Below are 26,593 nucleotides of genomic sequence, written 5' to 3' on the forward strand. Positions count from 1 at the left end.
CCCTGTCTGTCCCTATGGTGTCCCCCTGTCTGTCCCCATGGTGTCCCCCTGTCTGTCCCTATGGTGTCCCCCTTTCTGTCCCCAAATGTCCCCCTGTCTGTCCCTATTGAGTCCCCCTGTCTGTCCCCAAATGTCCCCCTGTCTGTCCCCATGGTGTCCCCCTATCTGTCACCAAATGTCCCCCTGTCCGTCCCTATGGTGTCCCCATGTTTGTCCCCTGCTGTCCCCCTGTCTGTCCCTATGGTGTCCCCCTGTCTGTCCCCCCGTGTCCTCCTGTCTGTCCCTATGGTGTCCCCGTGTCCATCCCCATGGTGTCCCCCTGTCTGTCCCTATGGTGTCCCCATGTCTGTCCCCGAATGTCCCCCTTTCTGTCCCCAAATGTCCCCCGATCCGTCCCCAGATGTCCCCCTTTCTGTCCCCAAATGTCCCCCTATCTGTCCCTATGGTGTCCCCCTATCTGTCCCCAGATGTCCCCCTTTCTGTCCCCAAATGTCCCCCTGTCTGTCCCCGCAATGTCCCCATATCTGTCCCTGCATTGTCCCCATATATCCCCACAGTGTCCCCATGTGTCCCCACAGTGTCCCCCTGTCTGTCCCTATGGTGTCCCCATGTCTGTCCCCAAATGTCCCCTTGTCTGTCCCCAGATGTCCCCCTTTCTGTCCCCAAATGTCCCCCTATCTGTCCCTATGGTGTCCCCCATCTGTCCCCAAATGTTCCCATGTCTGTCCCCATGGTGTCCTCCTGTCTGTCCCCAAATGTCCCCCTGTCTGTCCCCATGGTGTCCCCCTATCTGTCCCCACATGTCCCCCCGTCCGTCCCCATGTTGTCCCCCTGTCTGTTCCCAAATGTCCCCCTGTCTGTCCCTATGGTGTCCCCCTGTCTGTCCCCAAATGTCCCCCTTTCTGTCCTCAAATATCCCCCTGTCTGTCCCCAAATGTCCCCATGTCTGTCCCCAGATGTCCCCCTTTCTGTCCTCAAATATCCCCCTGTCTGTCCCCAAATGTCCCCCTGTCTGTCCCCATGGTGTCCCCCTGTCTGTCCCTATGGTGTCCCCATGTCTGTCCCCAAATGTCCCCATGTCTGTCCCCACGGTGTCCCCCTGTCTGTCCCCAGATGTCCCCATGTCTGTCCCCATGGTGTCCCCCTGTCTGTCCCTATGGTGTCCCCATGTCTGTCCCCGAATGTCCCCCTGTCTGTCCCCACGGTGTCCCCCTGTCTGTCCCCAAATGTCCCCATGTCTGTCCCCAAATGTCCCCCTGTTTGTCCCCATGGTGTCCCCATGTCTGTCCCCAAATGTCCCCGTCTGTCCCCACAATGTCCCCCTTTCTGTCCCCAAATGTCCCCCTGTCCGTCCCTATGGTGTCCCCATGTCTGTCCCCTGCTGTCCCCCTGTCTGTCCCTGTGGTGTCCCTCTGTCTGTCCCCATGGTGTCCCCCATCTCTCTCTATGGTGTCCCCCTGTCTGTCCCCTGCTGTCCCCCTGTCTGTCCCCCCGTGTCCCCCTGTCTGTCCCTATGGTGTCCCCGTGTCCATCCCCATGGTGTCCCCCTGTCTGTCCCCAAATGTCCCCCTGTCTGTCCCCATGGTGTCCCCCTGTCTGTCCCTACGGTGTCCCCCTATCTGTCCCCAGACGTCCCCCTGTCTGTCCCTATTGAGTCCCCCTGTCTGTCCCCGAATGTCCCCCTTTCTGTCCCCAGATGTCCCCCTGTCTGTCCCCATGGTGTCCCCCTGTCTGTCCCCAAATGTCCCCCTGTCTGTCCCCACGGTGTCCCCCTGTCTGTCCCCAAATGTCCTCCTGTCTGTCCCCAGATGTCCCCATGTCTGTCCCCAAATGTCCCCCTATCTGTCCCTATGGTGTCCTCCTGTCTGTCCCCACAGTGTCCCCCTGTCTGTCCCCAAATGTCCCCCTGTCCGTCCCTATGGTGTCCCCATGTTTGTCCCCTGCTGTCCCCCTGTCTGTCCCTATGGTGTCCCCCTGTCTGTCCCTATGGTGTCCCCCTGTCTGTCCCTACGGTGTCCCCCTTTCTGTCCCCAAATGTTCCCATGTCTGTCCACATGGTGTCCTCCTGTCTGTCCCCAAATGTCCCCCTGTCTGTCCCCATGGTGTCCCCCTATCTGTCACCAAATGTCCCCCTGTCCGTCCCTATGGTGTCCCCATGTTTGTCCCCTGCTGTCCCCCTGTCTGTCCCTATGGTGTCCCCCTGTCTGTCCCCCCGTGTCCTCCTGTCTGTCCCTATGGTGTCCCCGTGTCCATCCCCATGGTGTCCCCCTGTCTGTCCCCAAATGTCCCCCTATCTGTCCCTATGGTGTCCCCCTATCTGTCCCCAGATGTCCCCCTTTCTGTCCCCAAATGTCCCCCTGTCTGTCCCCGCAATGTCCCCATATCTGTCCCTGCATTGTCCCCATATATCCCCACAGTGTCCCCATGTGTCCCCACAGTGTCCCCCTGTCTGTCCCTATGGTGTCCCCCTGTCTGTCCCCAAATGTCCCCTTGTCTGTCCCTATGGTGTCCCCCTGTCTGTCCCCAAATGTCCCCCTGTCTGTCCCTATGGTGTCCCCCTGTCTGTCCCCAAATGTCCCCCTTTCTGTCCTCAAATATCCCCCTGTCTGTCCCCGAATGTCCCCCTTTCTGTCCCCAGATGTCCCCCTGTCTGTCCCTATGGTGTCCCCATGTCTGTCCCCGAATGTCCCCCTGTCTGTCCCCACGGTGTCCCCCTGTCTGTCCCCAAATGTCCCCCTTTCTGTCCCCAAATGTCCCCCTGTCCGTCCCTATGGTGTCCCCATGTCTGTCCCCTGCTGTCCCCCTGTCTGTCCCTGTGGTGTCCCCCTGTCTGTCCCCATGGTGTCCCCCATCTCTCTCTATGGTGTCCCCCTGTCTGTCCCCAGATGTCCCCCTGTCTGTCCCCATGGTGTCCCCCTGTCTGTCCCCCCGTGTCCCCCTGTCTGTCCCTATGGTGTCCCTGTGTCCATCCCCAAATGTCCCCCTGTCTGTCCCCCCGTGTCCCCCGCTGCCCCCCATGACGGCCGTGTCCCCGCAGACGATCGCTACGTGCACCCTCAGCAGGAGGCCTTCTCCATCCAACTCATCTCCCCCGTCAGCTGGGAGGCCATTCCCAACACCAGGTGACACGGGGACACCAGGGGACACCAGGGGGCATGGGGACAGCAGGGGACAGCTGGGGACACCAGGGGACATGGGGACTCCAGGGGACAACAGGGGACGTGGGGACAGCAGGGGACACCAGGGGACACCAGGGGACAGCAGGGGATGTGGGGACAGCAGGGGACAGCAGGGGGACAGCAGGGGATGTGGGGACAGCAGGGGACAGCAGGGGATGGCAGGGGACGTGGGGACAGCAGGGGATGGTAGGGGATGGCAGGGGATGTGGGGACAGCTGGGGACAGCAGGGGACAGCAGGGGATGTGGGGACAGCAGGGGACGTGGAGATGGCAGGGGACGGTAGGGGACAGCAGGGGACAGCAGGGGACATGGGGACAGCAGGGGACATGGGGACAGCGGGGGACGGTGGGGGACGGCAGGGGATGTGGGGATATGGGGACAGCAGAGGGCCATGGGAACAGCAGAGGACAGCAGGGGACAGCAGGGGATGTGGGGACAGCAGGGGACAGCAGGGGATGTGGGGACAGCAGAGCGCATGGGGACAGCAGGGGACAGCAGGGGACGTGGGGATGGCAGGGGATGGCAGGGGACGACAAGGGATGTGGGGACAGCTGGGGACACCAGGGGACAGCAGAGAACAGCTGGGGACACCAGGGGACATGGGGACAGCAGGGGACGGCAGGGGACAGTGTGGGATGGCAGGGGACGTGGGGACAGCAGGGGACAGCAGAGCACATGGGGACATGGGGATATGGGGACAGCAGAGGGCCATGGGGACAGCAGGGGACAGTAGGGGGACAGCAGGGGATGTGGGGACAGCAGGGGACGGCAGGGGACGTGGGGACAGCAGGGGATGGCAGGGGACAGTGGAGGACGGCAGGGGATGTGGGGACAGCTGGGAACGGCAGGGGACAGCAGGGGACAGCAGGGGACATGGGGACATGGGGATGGCAGGGGATGTGGGGACAGCAGGGGATAGCAGAGGATGGTGAGGGACGTGGGGACAGCAGGGGATGCAGGGACAGCAGGGGACAGCAGGGGACGGCAGGGGACGGCAGGGGACATGGGGACACCAGGGGACATGGGGATAGCAGGGGATGTGGGGACACCAGGGGACGGCAGGGGACATGGGGACAGCAGGGGACGTGGGGATGGCAGGGGACATGGGGACAGCAGGGAACAGCTGGGGACACCAGGGGACATGGGGACAGCAGGGGATGGCAGGGGATTTGGGGACATGGGGATATGGGGACAGTGGAGGGCCATGGGGACAGCAGGGGACAGTAGGGGGACAGCAGGGGATGTGGGGACAGCAGGGGATGTGGGGATGTGGGGATGTGGGGACAGCAGAGCACATGGGGACAGCAGGGGACAGTAGGGGACATGGGGACATGGGGATATAGGGACAGCAGGGGAACATGGGGATATGGGCTATGGGGATATGGGCTATGGGGTTATGGGCTATGGGATATGGGATGTGGGCTGTGGGGTTATGAGCTATGGGTTATGGGGCTATGGGGTTATGGGCTATGGGATATGGGATGTGGGCTGTGGGGTTATGGGCTATGGGTTATGGGGCTATGGGGTTATGGGCTATGGGATATGGGATGTGGGCTGTGGGGTTATGAGCTATGGGTTATGGGGCTATGGGGTTATGGGCTATGGGATATGGGGCTATGGGGTTATGGGATATGGGATGTGGGCTATGGAGTTATGGGCTATGGGGTTATGGGATTATGGGCTATGGGGTTGTGGGCTATGGGGTTATGGGCTATGGGTTATGGGCTATGGGCTGTGGGGTTATGAGGTTATGGGGTTATGGGCTATGGGGTAATGAGGTTATGAGGTTATGGGGTTATGGAGTTACGGGCTATGGGCTATGGGGTTATGGAGTTAGGGGCTATGGGGCTATGGGCTATGGGGCTATGCGGTTATGGGCTATGGGTTTATGAGGCTATGGGGCTATGGGGTTACGGGCTATGGGGTTATGGGGTTATGGGGTTACGGGCTATAGGGTTATGGGGTTATGGTGTTATGGGCTGTGGGGTTATAGGGTTAAGGGCTATGGGGTTATGAGATTATGGAGTTATGGAGTTACCGGCTATGGGCTTTGGGGTTATGGATTTATGGGCTATGGGGTTATGGGATTATGGGCTATGGGGTTACGGGGTTATGGGCTATGGGGTTATAGGGTTATGAGCTATGGGGTTATGAGGCTATGGGGTTATAGGGTTATGGGCTATGGGGTTATGAGGCTATGGGGTTATAGGGTTATGGGCTATGGGGTTATGGGCTATGGGGCCGTGGGGTTAAGGGCTATGGGGTTATGGGGTTATGGTCTATGGGCTATGGGGTTATGGGGTTATAGGGTTATGGGCTATGGGGTTATGGGGTTATGGGCTATGGGGTTATGGGGTTATGGGCTGTGGGGTTATAGGGTTATGGGCTATGGGCTATGGGGTTATGAGATTATGGAGTTATGGAGTTACAGGCTATGGGCTTTGGGGTTATGGAGTTGTGGGCTATGGGGTTATGGGGTTATGGGCTATAGGGTTATGAGACTGTGGGGTTATGGGCTATGGGGTTATGGGCTATGTGGTTATGAGGTTATGGGGTTATGGAGTTACGGGCTATGGGGTTATGGGCTATGGGGTTATGGGGCTGTGGGATTATGGGGTTATGGGACTGTGGGGTTATGGGGTTATGGGCTATGGGTTATGGGCTATGGGCTGTGGGGCTGTGGGGTTATGGGCTATGGGTTATGGGGTTATGGGCTATGGGGTTATTAGGCTATGGGGTTATGGGCTGTGGGGTTATAGGGTTATGGGCTATGGGGTTATGAGATTATGGAGTTCTGGAGTTACCGGCTATGGGCTGTGGAGTTATGGAGTTACGGGCTATGGGGTTATGGAGTTATGGGGTATGGGGTTATGGGGTTATGGGCTACGGGGTTATGGGGCTGTGGGGTTATCGGGTTATGGGCTATGGGGTTATGGAGTTATGGTCTGTGGGGCTATGGGGTTATGTGGTATGGGGTTATGGGGTATGGGGCTATGGGGTTATGGGGTTATGGAGTTACGGGCTATGGGGTTATGGACTATGGGGTTATGGGCTATGGGGTTATGAGGCTATGGGGTTATGGGCTATGGGGTTATGGGCTATGGGCTATGGGGTTATGGGCTATGGGGTTGTGGGGTTATGGGCTATCGGGTTATGGGCTATGGGGTTATGGGCTATGGGGCTGTGGGATTATGGGCTATGGGGTTATGAGGCTATCGGGTTATGGGCTATGGGGTTATGGGGTTATGGGCTATGGGGTTATGAGGATATGGGTTATGGGATTATGGAGTTATGGGCTATGGGGTTATGGGCTATGGGCTATGGGGTTATGGGCTATGGGGCTGTGGGGTTATGAGGCTATGGGCTATGGGGTTATGGGGTTATGGGCTATGGGGTTATGGGGTTATGGGCTGTGGGGTTATGGGCTATGGGGCTGTGGGGTTATGAGGCTATGGGCTATGGGGTTATGAGGCTATGGGCTGTGGGGCTGTGGGGTTATGGGCTATGGGGTTATGAGGCTATGGGGTTATGGGCTATGGGGCTGTGGGATTATGGGCTATGGGGTTATGAGGCTATCGGGTTATGGGCTATGGGCTATGGGGTTATGGGCTATGGGGTTGTGGGGTTATGGGCTATGGGGTTATGGGCTATGGGGCTGTGGGATTATGGGCTATGGGGTTATGAGGCTATCGGGTTATGGGCTATGGGGTTATGGGGTTATGGGCCATGGGGTTATGAGGATATGGGTTATGGGATTATGGAGTTATGGGCTATGGGGTTGTGGGGTTATGGGCTATGGGGTTATGGGCTGTGGGGTTATGAGGATATGGGTTATGGGATTATGGAGTTATGGGCTATGGGGTTGTGGGGTTATGGGCTATGGGGTTATGGGCTATGGGGCTGTGGGGCTATGGGGTTATGGGCTATGGGGTTATGGGCTATGGGGCTGTGGGATTATGGGCTATGGGGTTATGGGGTTATGGGCTATGGGGTTATGGGGTTATGGGCTGTGGGGTTATGGGGTTATGGGCTATGGGGTTATGAGGATATGGGTTATGGGATTATGGAGTTATGGGCTATGGGGTTGTGGGGTTATGGGCTATGGGGTTATGGGCTATGGGGCTGTGGGGCTATGGGGTTATGGGCTATGGGGTTATGGGCTATGGGGCTGTGGGATTATGGGCTATGGGGTTATGGGGTTATGGGCTATGGGGTTATGGGGTTATGGGCTGTGGGGTTATGGGCTATGGGGCTGTGGGGTTATGGGCTGTGGGGTTATGGGCTATGGGGCTGTGGGGTTCTGGGGTTCTGGGGTTCCGAGGCCGTGATGCGCGCGGTGGGTGCGCTGTGTAGGATCGAGCTGGAGGAGTGGGAGCACGTCACATGCATGAAGACCGTGTCCCTGAAGAGCGAAGAGACCGTTTCGGGGCTGAAGGGCTACGTGGCCGTGGGGACGTGTCTGATGCAGGGCGAGGAGGTCACCTGCAGGGGGAGGGTGAGTGTGGGGACAGCATTGGGACAGCATTGGGGACATTGAGGGGACAGCATTGGGATAGCATTGGGGTATCATTGGGGACACCATAGGGACAGCATTGGGGACATTGAGGGGACAGCATTGGGACCCCATAGGGACAGCATTGGGGACATTGAGGGGACAGCAATGGGACCCCATAGGGACAGCATTGGGACCCCATAGGGACAGCATTGGGGACAGGGACGTGTCTGATGCAGGGCGAGGAGGTCACCTGCAGGGGGAGGGTGAGTGTGGGGACACCGTGGGGACAGCATTGGGACCCCACAGGGACAGCATTGGGGACCCCATAGGGACAGCACTGGGGACACCATAGGGACAGCATTGGGGACAGGGACGTGTCTGATGCAGGGCGAGGAGGTCACCTGCAGGGGGAGGGGGAGTGTGGGGACACCGTGGGGACAGCATTGGGGACATTGAGGGGACAGCATTGGGACCCCATAGGGACAGCATTGGGACCCCATAGGGACAGCATTGGGGACATTGAGGGGACAGCATTGGGATAGCATTGGGGTATCATTGGGGACACCATAGGGACAGCATTGGGGACATTGAGGGGACAGCATTGGGACCCCATAGGGACAGCATTGGGACTCCATAGGGACAGCATTGGGGACAGGGACGGGTGTGATGCAGGGCGAGGAGGTCACCTGCAGGGGGAGGGTGAGGCATGGAGGGGACAGCGTGGGGACACCGTGGGGACACCGTGGGACAGCATTGGGACCCCATAGGGACAGCATTGGGGACATTGAGGGGACAGCATTGGGACCCCATAGGGACAGCATTGGGGACAGGGACGGGTCTGATGCAGGGCGAGGAGGTCACCTGCAGGGGGAGGGGGAGTGTGGGGACACTGTGGGGACATTGAGGGGACATTGAGGGGACAGCATTGGGACCCCATAGGGACAGCATTGGGGACATTGAGGGGACAGCATTGGGACCCCATAGGGACAGCATTGGGGACATTGAGGGGACAGCATTGGGACCCCATAGGGACAGCATTGGGGACATTGAGGGGACAGCATTGGGACCCCATAGGGACAGCATTGGGACATTGAGGGGACAGCATTGGGACCCCATAGGGACAGCATTGGGACATTGAGGGGACAGCATTGGGACCCCATAGGGACAGCATTGGGACCCCATAGGGACAGCATTGGGGACATTGAGGGGACAGCATTGGGACCCCATAGGGACAGCATTGGGACATTGAGGGGACAGCATTGGGACCCCATAGGGACAGCATTGGGACCCCATAGGGACAGCATTGGGGACATTGAGGGGACAGCATTGGGACCCCATAGGGACAGCATTGGGACCACATAGGGACAGCATTGGGGACATTGAGGGGACAGCAATGGGACCCCATAGGGACAGCTTTGGGACCCCATAGGGACAGCATTGGGGACATTGAGGGGACAGGGACGGGTCTGATGCAGGGCGAGGAGGTCACCTGCAGGGGGAGGGTGAGTGTGGGGACACTGTGGGGACATTGAGGGGACACCGTGGGGACACCATGGGAACAGCATTGGGGTATCATTGGGGACCCCATAGGGACAGCATTGGGACCCCATAGGGACAGCATTGGGGACATTGAGGGGACAGGGACGTGTCTGATGCAGGGCGAGGAGGTCACCTGCAGGGGGAGGGTGAGTGTGGGGACAGTGTGGGGACACCGTGGGGACAGCATTGGGATAGCATTGGGGACAGCATTGGGACCCCATAGGGACAGCATTGGGGACATTGAGGGGACAGCAATGGGATAGCATTGGGGTATCATTGGGGACACCATAGGGACAGCATTGGGACTGCATTGGGGTATCATTGGGGACAGCATTGGGACCCCATAGGGACAGCATTGGGGACATTGAGGGGACAGCAATGGGACCCCATAGGGACAGCATTGGGACCCCATAGGGACAGCATTGGGGACATTGAGGGGACAGCATTGGGACCCCATAGGGACAGCATTGGGGACATTGAGGGGACAGCATTGGGACCCCATAGGGACAGCATTGGGACCCCATAGGGACAGCATTGGGGACATTGAGGGGACAGCATTGGGACCCCATAGGGACAGCATTGGGGACATTGAGGGGACAGCATTGGGACCCCATAGGGACAGCATTGGGACCCCATAGGGACAGCATTGGGGACATTGAGGGGACAGCATTGGGACCCCATAGGGACAGCATTGGGGACATTGAGGGGACAGCATTGGGACCCCATAGGGACAGCATTGGGGACATTGAGGGGACAGCAATGGGACCCCATAGGGACAGCAATGGGACCCCATAGGGACAGCATTGGGGACATTGAGGGGACAGCATTGGGACCCCATAGGGACAGCATTGGGGACATTGAGGGGACAGCATTGGGACCCCATAGGGACAGCATTGGGGACATTGAGGGGACAGCATTGGGACCCCATAGGGACAGCATTGGGGACATTGAGGGGACAGCATTGGGACCCCATAGGGACAGCATTGGGGACATTGAGGGGACAGCATTGGGGTTTCATTGGGGACAGCATTGGGGACATTGAGGGGACAGCATTGGGACCCCATAGGGACAGCAATGGGGACATTGAGGGGACAGCATTGGGACCCCATAGGGACAGCATTGGGGACATTGAGGGGACAGCATTGGGACCCCATAGGGACAGCATTGGGGACATTGAGGGGACAGCATTGGGATAGCATTGGGTATTGTTTGGGGTCCCCATTGGGGTCCCCTTTAGGGCCACGTTTGGGGCCGTCCCCTTTGGGGTCACCTTTAGGGCCACGTTTGGGGCCATCCACTTTGGAGTCAGCTGTGGGGCCACCTTTGGGGTCTACTTTGGGTATTGTTTTAGGGTCCCCTTTTTAGGTCATTTTTGGGGTCACCTTTAGGGCCCTGTTTGGGGCCGTCCTCTTTGAGGTCAGCTATGGGACAATTTTTGGGGTCTCCTTTTGGGCCACCTTTGGGTATTGTTCTGGGGTCCCCTTTAGGCCCCTGTTTGGGGCCGTCCCCTTTGGGTTCACCTTTAGGGCCACATTTGGGGCCGCCCCCTTTGGGTCACCCTTTGGGGTCTCGTTTGGGGCCACCTATGGGTCTTGTTTTGGGGTCCCCATTGGGTTCCCCTTTAGGGCCACGTTTGGGGCCGTCCCCTTTGGGGTCAGCTGTGGGGCCACCCTTGGGGTCTCCTTTGGGTATTGTTTTGGGATCACCTTTGGGTTCCCCTTTAGGGCCCTGTTTGGGGCCATCCCCTTTGGGGTCAGCTGTGGGGCGATGTTTGGCATCTCCTTTAGGGCCACCTTTGGGTATTGTTTTGGGGTCCCCTTTGGGTTCCCCTTTAGGGCCACATTTGGGGATCTGTCCCCTTTGGGGTCCCCTTTAGGGCCTCGTTTGGGGCCATCCCCTTTGGGGTCACCTTTAGGGCCACATTTGGGGCCATCCCCTTTGGGGTCTCCTTTGGGGCCACCTTTAGGGCCACGTTTGGGGATCCGTCCCCTTTGGGATCCCCTTTAGGGCCACGTTTGGGGCCGTCCTCTTTGGGGTCAGCTGTGGGGCCACCTTTGGGGTCTCCTTTGGGGTCTCCTTTGGGGCCACCTTTGGGTATTGTTTTGGGGTCACCTTTGGGGTCATTTTTGGGGTTACATTTGAGGCTGTCCCCTTTGGGGTCACCTTTAGAGCCATGTTTGGAGGCCGTCCCCTTTGGGTTCCCCTTTGGGGTCTCGTTTGGGGCCACCTTTGGGTATTGTTTTGGGGTCACCTTTGGGTTCCCCTTTATGGCCACGTTTGGGGCCATCCCCTTTGGGTTCCCCTTTAGGGCCTCGTTTGGGGCCATCCCCTTTGGGTTCCCCTTTAGGGCCACATTTGGGGCCATCCCCTTTGGGCTCCCCTTTAGGGCCACATTTGGGGCCGTCCCCTTTAGGTTCCCCTTTAGGGCCACGTTTGGGGGCTGTCCCCTTTGGGTTCCCCTTTAGGGCCACGTTTGGGGGCCGTCCCCTTTGGGGGCAGCTTTGGGGCCACCTTTGGGTTCCCCTTTGGGTATTGTTTTGGGGTCACCTTTGGGGTCATTTTTGGGGTCACCTTTAGGGTCCTGTTTTGGGCCGTCCCCTTTGGGTTCCCCTTTCGGTCCATGTATGGGGGCCGTCCACTTTGGGTTCCCCTTTAGGGCCACGTTTGGGGCCATCCCCTTTGGGATCAGCTGTGGGACCACCTTTGGTGTCCCCTTTGGGTTCCCCTTTAGGGCCACATTTGGGGCTGTCCCCTTTGAGGACTCCTTTGGGGTCTCCTTTGGGTTCCCCTTTGGGTATTGTTTTGGGGTCCCCTTTGGGTTCCCCTTTAGGGCCACATTTGGGGATCTGTCCCCTTTGGGGTCCCCTTTAGGGCCTCGTTTGGGGCCATCCCCTTTGGGGTCACCTTTAGGGCCACATTTGGGGCCATCCCCTTTGGGGTCAGCTGTGGGGCCACCTTTGAGGTCTCCTTTGGGGCCACCTTTGGGGTCTCCTTTGGGGCCACCTTTAGGGCCACGTTTGGGGATCCGTCCCCTTTGGGGTCACCTTTAGGGCCACGTTTGGGAATCCGTCCCCTTTGGGGTCACCTTTAGGGCCACGTTTGGGGATCCGTCCCCTTTGGGATCCCCTTTAGGGCCACGTTTGGGGCCGTCCTCTTTGGGGTCAGCTGTGGGGCCACCTTTGGGGTCTCCTTTGGGGCCATGTTTGGGGCCATCCCCTTTGCGGTCCCCTTTCGGTCCATGTATGGGGGCCGTCCCCTTTGGGGTTCCCCTTTAGGGCCCTGTTTGGGGCCGTCCCCTTTGGGGTCAGCTGTGGGGCCACCTTTGGGGTCTCCTTTTGGGCCACCTTTGGGTATTGTTTTGGGGTCGCCTTTGGGTTCCCCTTCTGGGCCACATTTGGGGATCTGTCCCCTTGGGGTCCCCTTTAGGGCCACATTTGGGGGCCGTCCCCTTTGGGGTCAGCTGTGGGGTGATGTTTGGGGTCTCCTTTGGGGCCACCTTTGGGTATTGTTTTGGGGTCACCTTTGGGGTCATTTTTGGGGTTACATTTGGGGCTGTCCCCTTTGGGGTCCCCTTTAGAGCCATGTTTGGGGGCCGTCCCCTTTGGGTTCCCCTTTGGGGTCTCGTTTGGGGCCACCTTTGGGTATTGTTTTGGGGTTCCCTTTGGGTTCCCCTTTAGGGCCACATTTGGGTATTGTTTTGGGGTCGCCTTTGGGTTCCCCTTCAGGGCCACATTTGGGGATCTGTCCCCTTGGGGTCCCCTTTAGGGCCACATTTGGGGGCCGTCCCCTTTGGGGTCAGCTGTGGGGTGATGTTTGGGGTCTCCTTTGGGGCCACCTTTGGGTATTGTTTTGGGGTCACCTTTGGGGTCATTTTTGGGGTTACATTTGGGGCTGTCCCCTTTGGGGTCCCCTTTAGAGCCATGTTTGGGGGCCGTCCCCTTTGGGTTCCCCTTTGGGGTCTCGTTTGGGGCCACCTTTGGGTATTGTTTTGGGGTTCCCTTTGGGTTCCCCTTTATGGCCACGTTTGGGGCCATCCCCTTTGTGGTCCCCTTTCGGTCCATGTATGGGGGCCGTCCTCTTTGGGTTCCCCTTTAGGGCCACGTTTGGGGCCATCCCCTTTGGGATCAGCTGTGGGGCCACCTTTGGTGTCCCCTTTGGGTTCCCCTTTAGGGCCACATTTGGGGCTGTCCCCTTTGAGGACTCCTTTGGGGTCTCCTTTGGGTTCCCCTTTGGGTATTGTTTTGGGGTCCCCTTTGGGTTCCCCTTTAGGGCCACATTTGGGGATCTGTCCCCTTTGGGGTCCCCTTTAGGGCCTCGTTTGGGGCCATCCCCTTTGGGGTCACCTTTAGGGCCACATTTGGGGCCATCCCCTTTGGGGTCAGCTGTGGGGCCACCTTTGAGGTCTCCTTTGGGGCCACCTTTGGGGTCTCCTTTGGGTTCCCCTTTGGGTATTGTTTTGGGGTCCCCATTGGGTTCCCCTTTAGGGACACATTTGGGGGACGTCCCCTTTGGGGTCAGCTTTGGGGCCACCTTTGGGTTCCCCTTTGGGTATTGTTTTGGGGTCACTTTTGGGGTCATTTTTGGGGTCACCTTTAGGGTCCTGTTTGGGGCCGTCCCCTTTGGGTTCCCCTTTAGGGCCACATTTGGGGCCGTCCCCTTTGGGTTCCCCTTTAGGGCCTTGTTTGGGGCCATCCCCTTTGGGGTCAGCTGTGGGGCCACCTTTGAGGTCTCCTTTGGGGCCACCTTCGGGGTCTCCTTTGGGGCCACCTTTGGGGTCTCCTTTGGGGCCACCTTTAGGGCCACGTTTGGGGATCCGTCCCCTTTGGGATCCCCTTTAGGGCCACGTTTGGGGCCATCCCCTTTGGGGTCAGCTGTGGGGCCACTTTTGAGGTCTCCTTTGGGGCCACCTTCGGGGTCTCCTTTGGGGCCACCTTTGGGGTCTCCTTTGGGGCCACCTTTAGGGCCATGTTTGGGGATCCGTCCCCTTTGGGATCCCCTTTAGGGCCTTGTTTGGGGCCATCCCCTTTGGGGTCAGCTGTGGGGCCACCTTTGAGGTCTCCTTTGGGGCCACCTTCGGGGTCTCCTTTGGGGCCACCTTTGGGGTCTCCTTTGGGGCCACCTTTAGGGCCACATTTGGGGATCTGTCCCCTTTGGGATCCCCTTTAGGGCCACGTTTGGGGATCCGTCCCCTTTGGGATCCCCTTTAGGGCCACGTTTGGGGCCATCCCCTTTGGGGTCAGCTGTGGGGCCACCTTTGAGGTCTCCTTTGGGGCCACCTTCGGGGTCTCCTTTGGGGCCACCTTTGGGGTCTCCTTTGGGGCCACCTTTAGGGCCATGTTTGGGGATCCGTCCCCTTTGGGTTCCCCTTTAGGGCCACGTTTGGGGCCATCCCCTTTGGGGTCAGCTGTGGGGCCACCTTTGAGGTGTCCTTTGGGGCCACCTTCGGGGTCTCCTTTGGGGCCACCTTTGGGGTCTCCTTTGGGGCCACCTTTAGGGCCACGTTTGGGGATCCGTCCCCTTTGGGATCCCCTTTAGGGCCACGTTTGGGGATCTGTCCCCTTTGGGATCCCCTTTAGGGCCACGTTTGGGGCCATCCCCTTTGGGGTCAGCTGTGGGGCCACCTTTGAGGTCTCCTTTGGGGCCACCTTCGGGGTCTCCTTTGGGGCCACCTTTGGGGTCTCCTTTGGGGCCACCTTTAGGGCCACGTTTGGGGATCCGTCCCCTTTGGGATCCCCTTTAGGGCCACGTTTGGGGCCATCCCCTTTGGGGTCAGCTGTGGGGCCACCTTTGAGGTCTCCTTTGGGGCCACCTTCGGGGTCTCCTTTGGGGCCACCTTTGGGGTCTCCTTTGGGGCCACCTTTAGGGCCACGTTTGGGGATCCGTCCCCTTTGGGATCCCCTTTAGGGCCACGTTTGGGGCCATCCCCTTTGGGGTCAGCTGTGGGGCCACCTTTGAGGTCTCCTTTGGGGCCACCTTCGGGGTCTCCTTTGGGGCCACCTTTGGGGTCTCCTTTGGGGCCACCTTTAGGGCCACGTTTGGGGATCCGTCCCCTTTGGGATCCCCTTTAGGGCCACGTTTGTGGATCCGTCCCCTTTGGGTTCCCCTTTAGGGCCACGTTTGGGGCCGTCCCCTTTGGGTTCCCCTTTAGGGCCACGTTTGGAGCCGTCCCTTTTGGGGTCAGCTGTGGGGCCACCTTTGAGGTCTCCTTTGGGGCCACCTTCGGGGTCTCGTTTGGGGCCACCTTTGGGTATTGTTTTGGGTTCCCCTTTGGGGTCTCGTTTGGGGCCACTTTTGGGTATTGTTTTGGGGTCCCCTTTTGGGGTGAGCCCTGAGCCCCCCCCCGGCCGTTGTGTGCCCCCCAGATTCTGATCATGGATGTGATCGAGGTGGTCCCGGAGCCGGGGCAGCCGCTGACCAAGAACAAATTCAAGGTCCTCTATGAGAAGGAGCAGAAGGGCCCCGTCACGGCCCTGTGCCACTGCAACGGGTACCTCGTGTCCGCCATAGGGCAGAAGGTGGGGCGGCATGGGGGGGGTGGGGGGGGTTGTGGGGGGTTATGGGGGTGTGGGGGATATGGGGGGTTATGGGGGTGGGGGGTGGATGGGGGGGTATGGGGGTGTGGAGGGTATAGGGGGATATGGGGGTGTGGGGGATATGGGGGGTGTGGGGGGTTATGGGGGTGGGGGGGACTGGGGGAGGCTGTGGGGGGTTATGGGGTGTGGGGGGATATGGGGGATTTGGGGGTGTGGGGGGGATATGGGGGTATGGGGGGTTTGGGGGGATAAGGGGGTGTGGGGGGATGGGGGGATATGGGGGTGTGGGGGGGATGGGGGGGTTGTGGGGGTATGGGGGGTGTGGGGGATATGGGGGTGTGGGGGGATATGGGGGGTGTGGGGGGTTATGGGGGTGTGGGGGGGATAGGGGTGTGGGGGGATGCGGGGGTTATGGGGTGTGGGGGGATATGGGGGTGTGGGGGGATATGGGGATGTGGGGGGTTATGGGGGTGTGGGGGATATGGGGGGTGTGGGGGGTTATGGGGGTGGGGGTGGATGGGAGGGATATGGGGGTGTCGGGGATATGGGGGTGTGGAGGGTATGGGGGTGTGGGGGATATGGGGGTGTGGGGGGATATGGGGGGTGTGGGGGGTTATGGGGGTGGGGGGTGGATGGGAGGGATATGGGGGTGTGGGGGGATGGGGGGGATATGGGGGTGTGGGGGGATATGGGGGTGGGGGGTGGATGGGAGGGATATGGGGGTGTGGGGGGATATGGGGGTGGGGGGGTATAGGGGGATAAGGGGGTGTGGGGGGATGGGGGGGATATGGGGGTGTGGGGGGGATGGGGGTGTGGGGGGTTATGGGGGTGTGGGGGATATGGGGGTGTGGGGGGTTATGTGGGTGTGGGGGGGATAGGGGTGTGGGGGGATGCGGGGGTTATGGGGTGTGGGGGATATGGGGGTGTGGGGGGATATGGGGATGTGGGGGGTTATGGGGGTGTGGGGGATATGGGGGGTGTGGGGGGTTATGGGGGTGTGGGGGATATGGGGGGTGTGGGGGGTTATGGGGGTGGGGGGTGGATGGGAGGGATATGGGGGTGTCGGGGATATGGGGGTGTGGAGGGTATGGGGGTGTGGGGGATATGGGGGTGTGGGGGGATATGGGGGGTGTGGGGGGTTATGGGGGTGGGGGGTGGATGGGAGGGATATGGGGGTGTGGGGGGTATAGGGGGATATGGGGATGTGGGGGGATGGGGGGGATATGGGGGTGTGGGGGGATATGGGGGTGGGGGGGAATGGGGGAGTTGTGGGGGTGTGGGGGGATATGGGGGTGTGGGGGGGATGGGGGGGTTGTGGGGGTATGGGGGGTGTGGGGGATATGGGGGTGTGGGGGGTTATGGGGGTGTGGGGGATATGGGGGTGTGGGGGGATATGGGGGGTGTGGGGGGTTATGGGGGTGGGGGGTGGATGGGAGGGATATGGGGTTGTGGGGGTATAGGGGGATAAGGGGGTGTGGGGGGATGCGGGGGTTATGGGGTGTGGGGGGATATGGGGATGTGGGGGATATGGGGATGGAGGGTTATGGGGGTGTGGAGGGATATGGGGATGTGGGGGGTTATGGGGGTGTGGGGGATATGGGGGGTGTGGGGGGTTATGGGGGTGGGGGGTGGATGGGAGGGATATGGGGGTGTCGGGGATATGGGGGTGTGGAGGGTATGGGGGTGTGGGGGGATATGGAGGTGTGGGGAGAGATGGGGGATTTGGGGGTGTGGGGGGGATATGGGGGTATGGGGGGTTTGGGGGGATAAGGGGGTGTGGGGGGATGGGGGGGATATGGGGGTGTGGGGGGGATGGGGGTGTGGGGGGTTATGGGGGTGTGGGGGATATGGGGGTGTGGGGGGATGTGGGGTTATGGGGGGATATGGGGGGTTATGGGGGTGGGGGGGAATGGGGGAGTTGTGGGGATATGGGGGGTGTGGGGCGGATGGGGGGGTTGTGGGGGTATGGGGGGATGTGGGGGTGGGGGGGGTTATGGGGATGTGGGGGGATATGGGGGTGGGGGGTGGATGGGAGGGATATGGAGGGGTCGGGGATATGGGGGTGTGGGGGGTGGGGGGGTTATGGGGGTTAGGGGTGTGTGGGGGTTATGGGGGGTTATGGGGATGTGGGGGTTATGGGGGGTATGGGGGTGCAGGGGGATATGGGGGATATGGGGTTGTGGGGAGTATGGGGGATGTGGGGGGTATGGGGGGTGCGGGGGGTTATGGGGGTGTGGGGTGGATATGAGGGATATGGGGGTGTGGGGGGGACATGGGATATGGGATATGGGATTTGGGATATGGGATGTGGGATGTGAGGTATGAGATATGGGATATGGCCTATGGGATGTGGGATGTGGGATATGGATATGGGCTATGGAATATGGGATATGGGATGTGGGATGTGGGATATGGGATATGGATTGTGGGGATATGGGATGTGGGATATGCTATATGGGCTATGGGATGTGGGATGTGGGGATATGGGATGTGTGATGTGGGGATATGGGATATAGGATATGGGATATGGGATATGGGATGTGGGGATATGGGATGTGGGGATATGGGATGTGGGGATATGGGATATGGGGATATGGGATATGGGGATATGGGATATGGGATATGGGGATATGGGATGTGGGGATATGGGATGTGGGGATATGGGATATGAGATATGGGATATGGGATATGGGATATGGGGATATGGGGATATGGGATATGGGATGTGGGGATATGGGATATGGGATATGGGGATATGGGGATATGGGATATGGGATGTGGGGATATGGGATACGGGATATGGGATGTGGGGATATGGGGATGTGGGGATATGGGATGTGGGATATGGGATATGGGATATGGGATGTGGGGATATGGGATATGGGATGTGGGGATATGGGATACGGGATATGGGATGTGGGGATATGGGATGTGGGATATGGGATATGGGATATGGGATGTGGGGATATGGGATATGGGATATGGGGATATGGGATATGGGATATGGGATATGGGGATATGGGATGTGGGGATATGGGATATGGGATATGAGATATGGGATATGGGATATGGGATATGGGGATATGGGATATGGGGATATGGGATATGGGATATGGGTTATGGGATATGGGATATGGGATATGGGATATGGGGATATGGGATATGGGATATGGGATGAGGGGATATGGGCTATGGGCTATGGGCTATGGGCTGTGGGCTGTGGGCTGTGGGGCTGTGGGTCCCACGGGGCGCTGTGCCCGCAGATCTTCCTGTGGAGCCTGAAGGACAACGAGCTGACCGGAATGGCCTTCATTGACACGCAGCTCTACATCCACCAGATGATCAGGTGGGGGCAAAGGGCGCCGGGGTCACCGGGGGGCAAAGGTCAACAGGGGGTCACCGGGGGGCAAAGGTCACCGGGGGTCACCGGGGGTCAAAGGTCACCGGGGGGGTCGCGGTGGATATGGGGGGGGGGTGGGGGGGGGGGGCGCTGTGAGCCCCGTGTTTGTAGTCCTGGATTTCTGTGGGTTTATGGTTCCCCATCCCATCATTCCATGGGGTTGTGGTTCCACCATCCCATCATTCCATGGGTTTATGGTTCTGCCATCCCATAATTCCATGGGGCTGTAGTCACATGACTCCCACATCCCATAATTCCATGTGTTTTTTCCCCATCCCATCATTCCATGGGGTTGTGGTCACATGATCCCCCCATCCCATAATTCCATGGGTTTATGGCCCCATAATTCCATGGGGTTGTGGTCACATGACGCCCCCATCCCATAATTCCATGGGTTTATGGTTTCCCCATCCCATAATTCCATGGGTTTATGGCCCCATAATTCCATGGGGTTGTGGTCACATGACGCCCCCATCCCATAATTCCATGCGTTTATGGTTTCCCCATCCCATAATTCCATGGGGTTGTGGTCACATGACCCCCACATCCCATAATTCCACGTGTTTATGGTTCCGCCATCCCATAATTTCATGGGGTTGTGGTTCTGCCATCCCATAGTTCCATGGGTTTATGGTTCCCCATCCCATCATTCCATGGGGTTGTGGTCACATGATCCCTCCATCCCATAATTCCATGGGGTTGTGGTCACATGACCCTCCCCATCCCATAATTCCATGGGTTTATGGTTCCGCCATCCCATAATTGCATGGGTTTATGGCCCCATAAGTACATGGGGTTGTGGTCACATGACCCTCCCCATCCCATAATTCCATGTGTTTATGGTTCCCCCATCCCATAATTCCATGGGTTTATGGTTCCCCATCCCATCATTCCATGGGGTTGTGGTCACATGATCCCTCCATCCCATAATTCCATGGGGTTGTGGTCACATGACCCTCCCCATCCCATAATTCCATGGGTTTATGGTTCCCCATCCCATAATTCCATGGGGTTGTGGTCACATGATCCCCCCATCCCATAATTCCATCGGTTTATGGTTCCGCCATCCCATAATTGCATGGGTTTATGGCCCCATAAGTACATGGGGCTGTAGTCACATGACCCCCACATCCCATAATTCCACGTGTTTATGGTTCCGCCATCCCATAATTCCATGGGGTTGTGGTCAGATGACCCCCCCATCCCATAATTCCATGGGGTTGTGGTCACATGATCCCTCCACCCCATAATTCCATGGGTTTATGGTTCCCCATCCCATCATTCCATGGGGTTGTGGTCACATGACCCCCACATCCCATAATTCCATGTGTTTATGGTTCCGCCATCCCATAATTCCATGGGGTTGTGGTCAGATGACCCCCCCATCCCATAATTCCATGGGTTTATGGTTTCCCATCCCATAATTCCATGGGGTTGTGGTCACATGACCCCCCCCATCCCATAATTCCATGGGTTTATGTTTCCGCCATCCCATAATTTCATGGGGTTGTGGTTCTGCCATCCCATAATTCCATGGGTTTATGGTTCCCCATCCCATAATTCCATGGGGTTGTGGTCACATGACCCCCCCATCCCATAATTCCATGGGTTTATGGTTCCGCCATCCCATAATTGCATGGGTTTATGGCCCCATAAGTACATGGGGTTGTGGTCACATGACCCTCCCCATCCCATAATTCCATGTGTTTATGGTTCCCCCATCCCATAATTCCATGGGTTTATGGTTCCCCATCCCATCATTCCATGGGGTTGTGGTCACATGATCCCTCCATCCCATAATTCCATGGGGTTGTGGTCACATGATCCCCCCATCCCATAATTCCATGGGTTTATGGTTTCCCATCCCATAATTCCATGGGATTGTGGTCACATGATCCCCCCACCCCATAATTCCATGGGTTTATGTTTCCGCCATCCCATAATTTAATGGGGTTGTGGTTCTGCCATCCCATAATTCCATGGGTTTATGGCCCCCATCCCATAATTCCATGGGGTTGTGGTCACATGATCCCCCCATCCCATAATTCCATGGGTTTATGGTTCCCCCATCCCATAATTCCATGGGGTTTTGGTCACATGACCCCCCCACCCCATAATTCCATGGGTTTATGTTTCCGCCATCCCATAATTTCATGGGGCTGTGGTTCTGCCATCCCATAATTCCATGGGTTTATGGCCCCCATCCCATAATTCCATGGGGTTGTGGTCACATGATCCCCCCATCCCATAATTCCATGGGTTTATGATTCCCCCATCCCATAATTCCATGGGTTTATGGTTTCCCATCCCATAATTTAATGGGGTTGTGGTTCTGCCATCCCATAGTTCCATGGGTTTATGGTTCCCCATCCCATCATTCCATGGGGTTGTGGTCACATGATCCCCCCATCCCATAATTTCGGTGGGTTTATGGTTCCCCCATCCCATAATTCCATGGGTTTATGGCCCCATAACTACATGGGGTTGTGGTCACATGACCCCCACATCCCATAATTCCATGTGTTTATGGTTCCGCCATCCCATAATTCCATGGGGTTGTGGTCAGATGACCCCCCCATCCCATAATTCCATGGGTTTATGGTTTCCCATCCCATAATTCCATGGGGTTGTGGTCACATGACCCCCCCATCCCATAATTCCATGGGTTTATGTTTCCGCCATCCCATAATTTCATGGGGTTGTGGTTCTGCCATCCCATAATTCCATGGGTTTATGGTTCCCCATCCCATAATTCCATGGGGTTGTGGTCACATGACCCCCCCATCCCATAATTCCATGGGTTTATGGTTCCGCCATCCCATAATTGCATGGGTTTATGGCCCCATAAGTACATGGGGTTGTGGTCACATGACCCTCCCCATCCCATAATTCCATGTGTTTATGGTTCCCCCATCCCATAATTCCATGGGTTTATGGTTCCCCATCCCATCATTCCATGGGGTTGTGGTCACATGATCCCTCCATCCCATAATTCCATGGGGTTGTGGTCACATGATCCCCCCATCCCATAATTCCATGGGTTTATGGTTTCCCATCCCATAATTCCATGGGATTGTGGTCACATGATCCCCCCACCCCATAATTCCATGGGTTTATGTTTCCGCCATCCCATAATTTAATGGGGTTGTGGTTCTGCCATCCCATAATTCCATGGGTTTATGGCCCCCATCCCATAATTCCATGGGGTTGTGGTCACATGATCCCCCCATCCCATAATTCCATGGGTTTATGGTTCCCCCATCCCATAATTCCATGGGGTTTTGGTCACATGACCCCCCCACCCCATAATTCCATGGGTTTATGTTTCCGCCATCCCATAATTTCATGGGGCTGTGGTTCTGCCATCCCATAATTCCATGGGTTTATGGCCCCCATCCCATAATTCCATGGGGTTGTGGTCACATGATCCCCCCATCCCATAATTCCATGGGTTTATGATTCCCCCATCCCATAATTCCATGGGTTTATGGTTTCCCATCCCATAATTTAATGGGGTTGTGGTTCTGCCATCCCATAGTTCCATGGGTTTATGGTTCCCCATCCCATCATTCCATGGGGTTGTGGTCACATGATCCCCCCATCCCATAATTTCGGTGGGTTTATGGTTCCCCCATCCCATAATTCCATGGGTTTATGGCCCCATAACTACATGGGGTTGTGGTCACATGACCCCCACATCCCATAATTCCATGTGTTTATGGTTCCGCCATCCCATAATTCCATGGGGTTGTGGTCAGATGACCCCCCCATCCCATAATTCCATGGGTTTATGGTTTCCCATCCCATAATTCCATGGGGTTGTGGTCACATGACCCCCCCATCCCATAATTCCATGGGTTTATGTTTCCGCCATCCCATAATTTCATGGGGTTGTGGTTCTGCCATCCCATAATTCCATGGGTTTATGGTTCCCCATCCCATAATTCCATGGGGTTGTGGTCACATGACCCCCCCATCCCATAATTCCATGGGTTTATGGTTCCGCCATCCCATAATTGCATGGGTTTATGGCCCCATAAGTACATGGGGTTGTGGTCACATGACCCTCCCCATCCCATAATTCCATGTGTTTATGGTTCCCCCATCCCATAATTCCATGGGTTTATGGTTCCCCATCCCATCATTCCATGGGGTTGTGGTCACATGATCCCTCCATCCCATAATTCCATGGGGTTGTGGTCACATGATCCCCCCATCCCATAATTCCATGGGTTTATGGTTTCCCATCCCATAATTCCATGGGATTGTGGTCACATGATCCCCCCACCCCATAATTCCATGGGTTTATGTTTCCGCCATCCCATAATTTAATGGGGTTGTGGTTCTGCCATCCCATAATTCCATGGGTTTATGGCCCCCATCCCATAATTCCATGGGGTTGTGGTCACATGATCCCCCCATCCCATAATTCCATGGGTTTATGGTTCCCCCATCCCATAATTCCATGGGGTTTTTGGTCACATGACCCCCCCACCCCATAATTCCATGGGTTTATGTTTCCGCCATCCCATAATTTCATGGGGCTGTGGTTCTGCCATCCCATAATTCCATGGGTTTATGGCCCCCATCCCATAATTCCATGGGGTTGTGGTCACATGATCCCCCCATCCCATAATTCCATGGGTTTATGATTCCCCCATCCCATAATTCCATGGGTTTATGGTTTCCCATCCCATAATTTAATGGGGTTGTGGTTCTGCCATCCCATAGTTCCATGGGTTTATGGTTCCCCATCCCATCATTCCATGGGGTTGTGGTCACATGATCCCCCCATCCCATAATTTCGGTGGGTTTATGGTTCCCCCATCCCATAATTCCATGGGTTTATGGCCCCATAACTACATGGGGTTGTGGTCACATGACCCCCACATCCCATAATTCCATGTGTTTATGGTTCCGCCATCCCATAATTCCATGGGGTTGTGGTCAGATGACCCCCCCATCCCATAATTCCATGGGTTTATGGTTTCCCATCCCATAATTCCATGGGGTTGTGGTCACATGACCCCCCCATCCCATAATTCCATGGGTTTATGTTTCCGCCATCCCATAATTTCATGGGGTTGTGGTTCTGCCATCCCATAATTCCATGGGTTTATGGTTCCCCATCCCATAATTCCATGGGGTTGTGGTCACATGACCCCCCCATCCCATAATTCCATGGGTTTATGGTTCCGCCATCCCATAATTGCATGGGTTTATGGCCCCATAAGTACATGGGGTTGTGGTCACATGACCCTCCCCATCCCATAATTCCATGTGTTTATGGTTCCCCCATCCCATAATTCCATGGGTTTATGGTTCCCCATCCCATCATTCCATGGGGTTGTGGTCACATGATCCCTCCATCCCATAATTCCATGGGGTTGTGGTCACATGATCCCCCCATCCCATAATTCCATGGGTTTATGGTTTCCCATCCCATAATTCCATGGGATTGTGGTCACATGATCCCCCCACCCCATAATTCCATGGGTTTATGTTTCCGCCATCCCATAATTTAATGGGGTTGTGGTTCTGCCATCCCATAATTCCATGGGTTTATGGCCCCCATCCCATAATTCCATGGGGTTGTGGTCACATGATCCCCCCATCCCATAATTCCATGGGTTTATGGTTCCCCCATCCCATAATTCCATGGGGTTGTGGTCACATGACCCCCCCACCCCATAATTCCATGGGTTTATGTTTCCGCCATCCCATAATTTCATGGGGTTGTGGTTCTGCCATCCCATAATTCCATGGGTTTATGGTTCCCCATCCCATAATTCCATGGGGTTGTGGTCACATGACCCCCCCATCCCATAATTCCATGGGTTTATGGTTCCGCCATCCCATAATTGCATGGGTTTATGGCCCCATAAGTACATGGGGTTGTGGTCACATGACCCTCCCCATCCCATAATTCCATGTGTTTATGGTTCCCCCATCCCATAATTCCATGGGTTTATGGTTTCCCATCCCATAATTCCATGGGATTGTGGTCACGTGATCCCCCCACCCCATAATTCCATGGGTTTATGTTTCCGCCATCCCATAATTCCCTGGGTTTATGGCCCCATAAATACATGGGGTTGTGGTCGCATGACCCCCCCCATCCCATAATTCCATGGGTTTATGGTTTCCCATCCCATAATTCCATGGGGTTGTGGTCACATGATACCCCCATCCCATAATTCCATGGGTTTATGTTTCCGCCATCCCATAATTTAATGGGGTTGTGGTTCTGCCATCCCATAATTCCATGGGGTTGTGGTTCTGCCATCCCATAATTCCATGGGTTTATGGTTCTGCCATCCCATAATTCCATGGGGTTGTGGTCACATGACCCCCCCATCCCATAATTCCATGGGTTTATGGTTCCGCCATCCCATAATTCCATGGGTTTATGGCCCCCATCCCATCATTCCATGGGGTTGTGGTCACATGATCCCTTCATCCCATAATTCCATGGGGTTGTGGTCACATGACTCCCCCATCCCATAATTCCATGGGTTGATGTGACCCCATACCGTGACCCCATAACATGGTGACCCCATAACATGGTGACCCCATGACATGACCCCATACTGTGATCCCATACTGTGAACCCATACCATGGTGACCCCATAACATGGTGACCCCATAATGAGGTGAGCCCATAATGACGTGACCCCATAGTGAGGTGGCCCCATAATGAGATGACCCCATAATGAGGTGACCCCATAGTGAGGTGACCCCATACTGTGACCCCATCCCGTGACCCCATAATGAGGTGACTCCATAATGAGGTGACCCCCTGATGTGAGCCCATAATGTGGTGACCCCGTAATGAGGTGACCCCATCCAATGACCCCATAATGAGGTGACCCCGTAATGAGGTGACCCCATACCGTGGTGACCCCATAGTGAGGTGACCCCATACTGTGATCCCATCCCGTGACCCCATAATGAGGTGGCCCCATACTGTGACCCCATCCCGTGACCCCATAATGAGGTGATCCCATAATGCGGTGAGCCCATTATGAGATGCGCCCATAATGAGGTGACCCCATAATGAGGTGACCCCATAATAAGGTGAGCCCTTAATGAGGCGACCCCGTAATGAGGTGACCCCATGAGGTGACCCCATAATGAGGTGACCCCATAATGAGGTGACCCCATACTGTGATCCCATAATGAGGTGATCCCATAATGAGCTGACCCCATAATGAGGTGACCCCATAATGAGGTTACCCCATCCCATGACCCCATAATGAGGTGACCCCATAATGACGTGAGCCCATATTGAGGTGACCCCATAATGAGGTGACCCCGTAATGAGGTGACCCCATACTGTGACCCCATAATGAGGTGATCCCAGAATGAGCTGACCCCATAATGAGGTGACCATATAATGAGGTGACCCCATAATGAGGTGACCCCATACTGTGATCCCATAATGAG

The 26,593-nt window shown here is 56.8% G+C and overlaps 1 protein-coding gene across 1 annotated transcript in view; it reads left to right on the forward strand.

Annotated features, from left to right (window-relative positions):
* The window catches only part of CPSF1 (cleavage and polyadenylation specific factor 1), a gene marked incomplete at its 3' end in the record, with an annotated part of 79,485 nt that overhangs the window by 34,906 nt on the left and 17,986 nt on the right, over positions 1-26,593 (forward strand). Inside the window, exons 8-11 of the mRNA XM_046937949.1 lie at positions 3,038-3,122; positions 7,534-7,675; positions 15,577-15,729; positions 19,011-19,093. Coding sequence (XP_046793905.1) covers positions 3,038-3,122; positions 7,534-7,675; positions 15,577-15,729; positions 19,011-19,093 — 463 coding nt within the window. The remainder of the gene's footprint in view (positions 1-3,037; positions 3,123-7,533; positions 7,676-15,576; positions 15,730-19,010; positions 19,094-26,593) is intronic.

The sequence above is a fragment of the Gallus gallus genome, chromosome 2 (assembly GCF_016699485.2).
Source record: "Gallus gallus isolate bGalGal1 chromosome 2, bGalGal1.mat.broiler.GRCg7b, whole genome shotgun sequence".
In the NCBI taxonomy this organism is placed as follows: domain Eukaryota; kingdom Metazoa; phylum Chordata; class Aves; order Galliformes; family Phasianidae; genus Gallus; species Gallus gallus.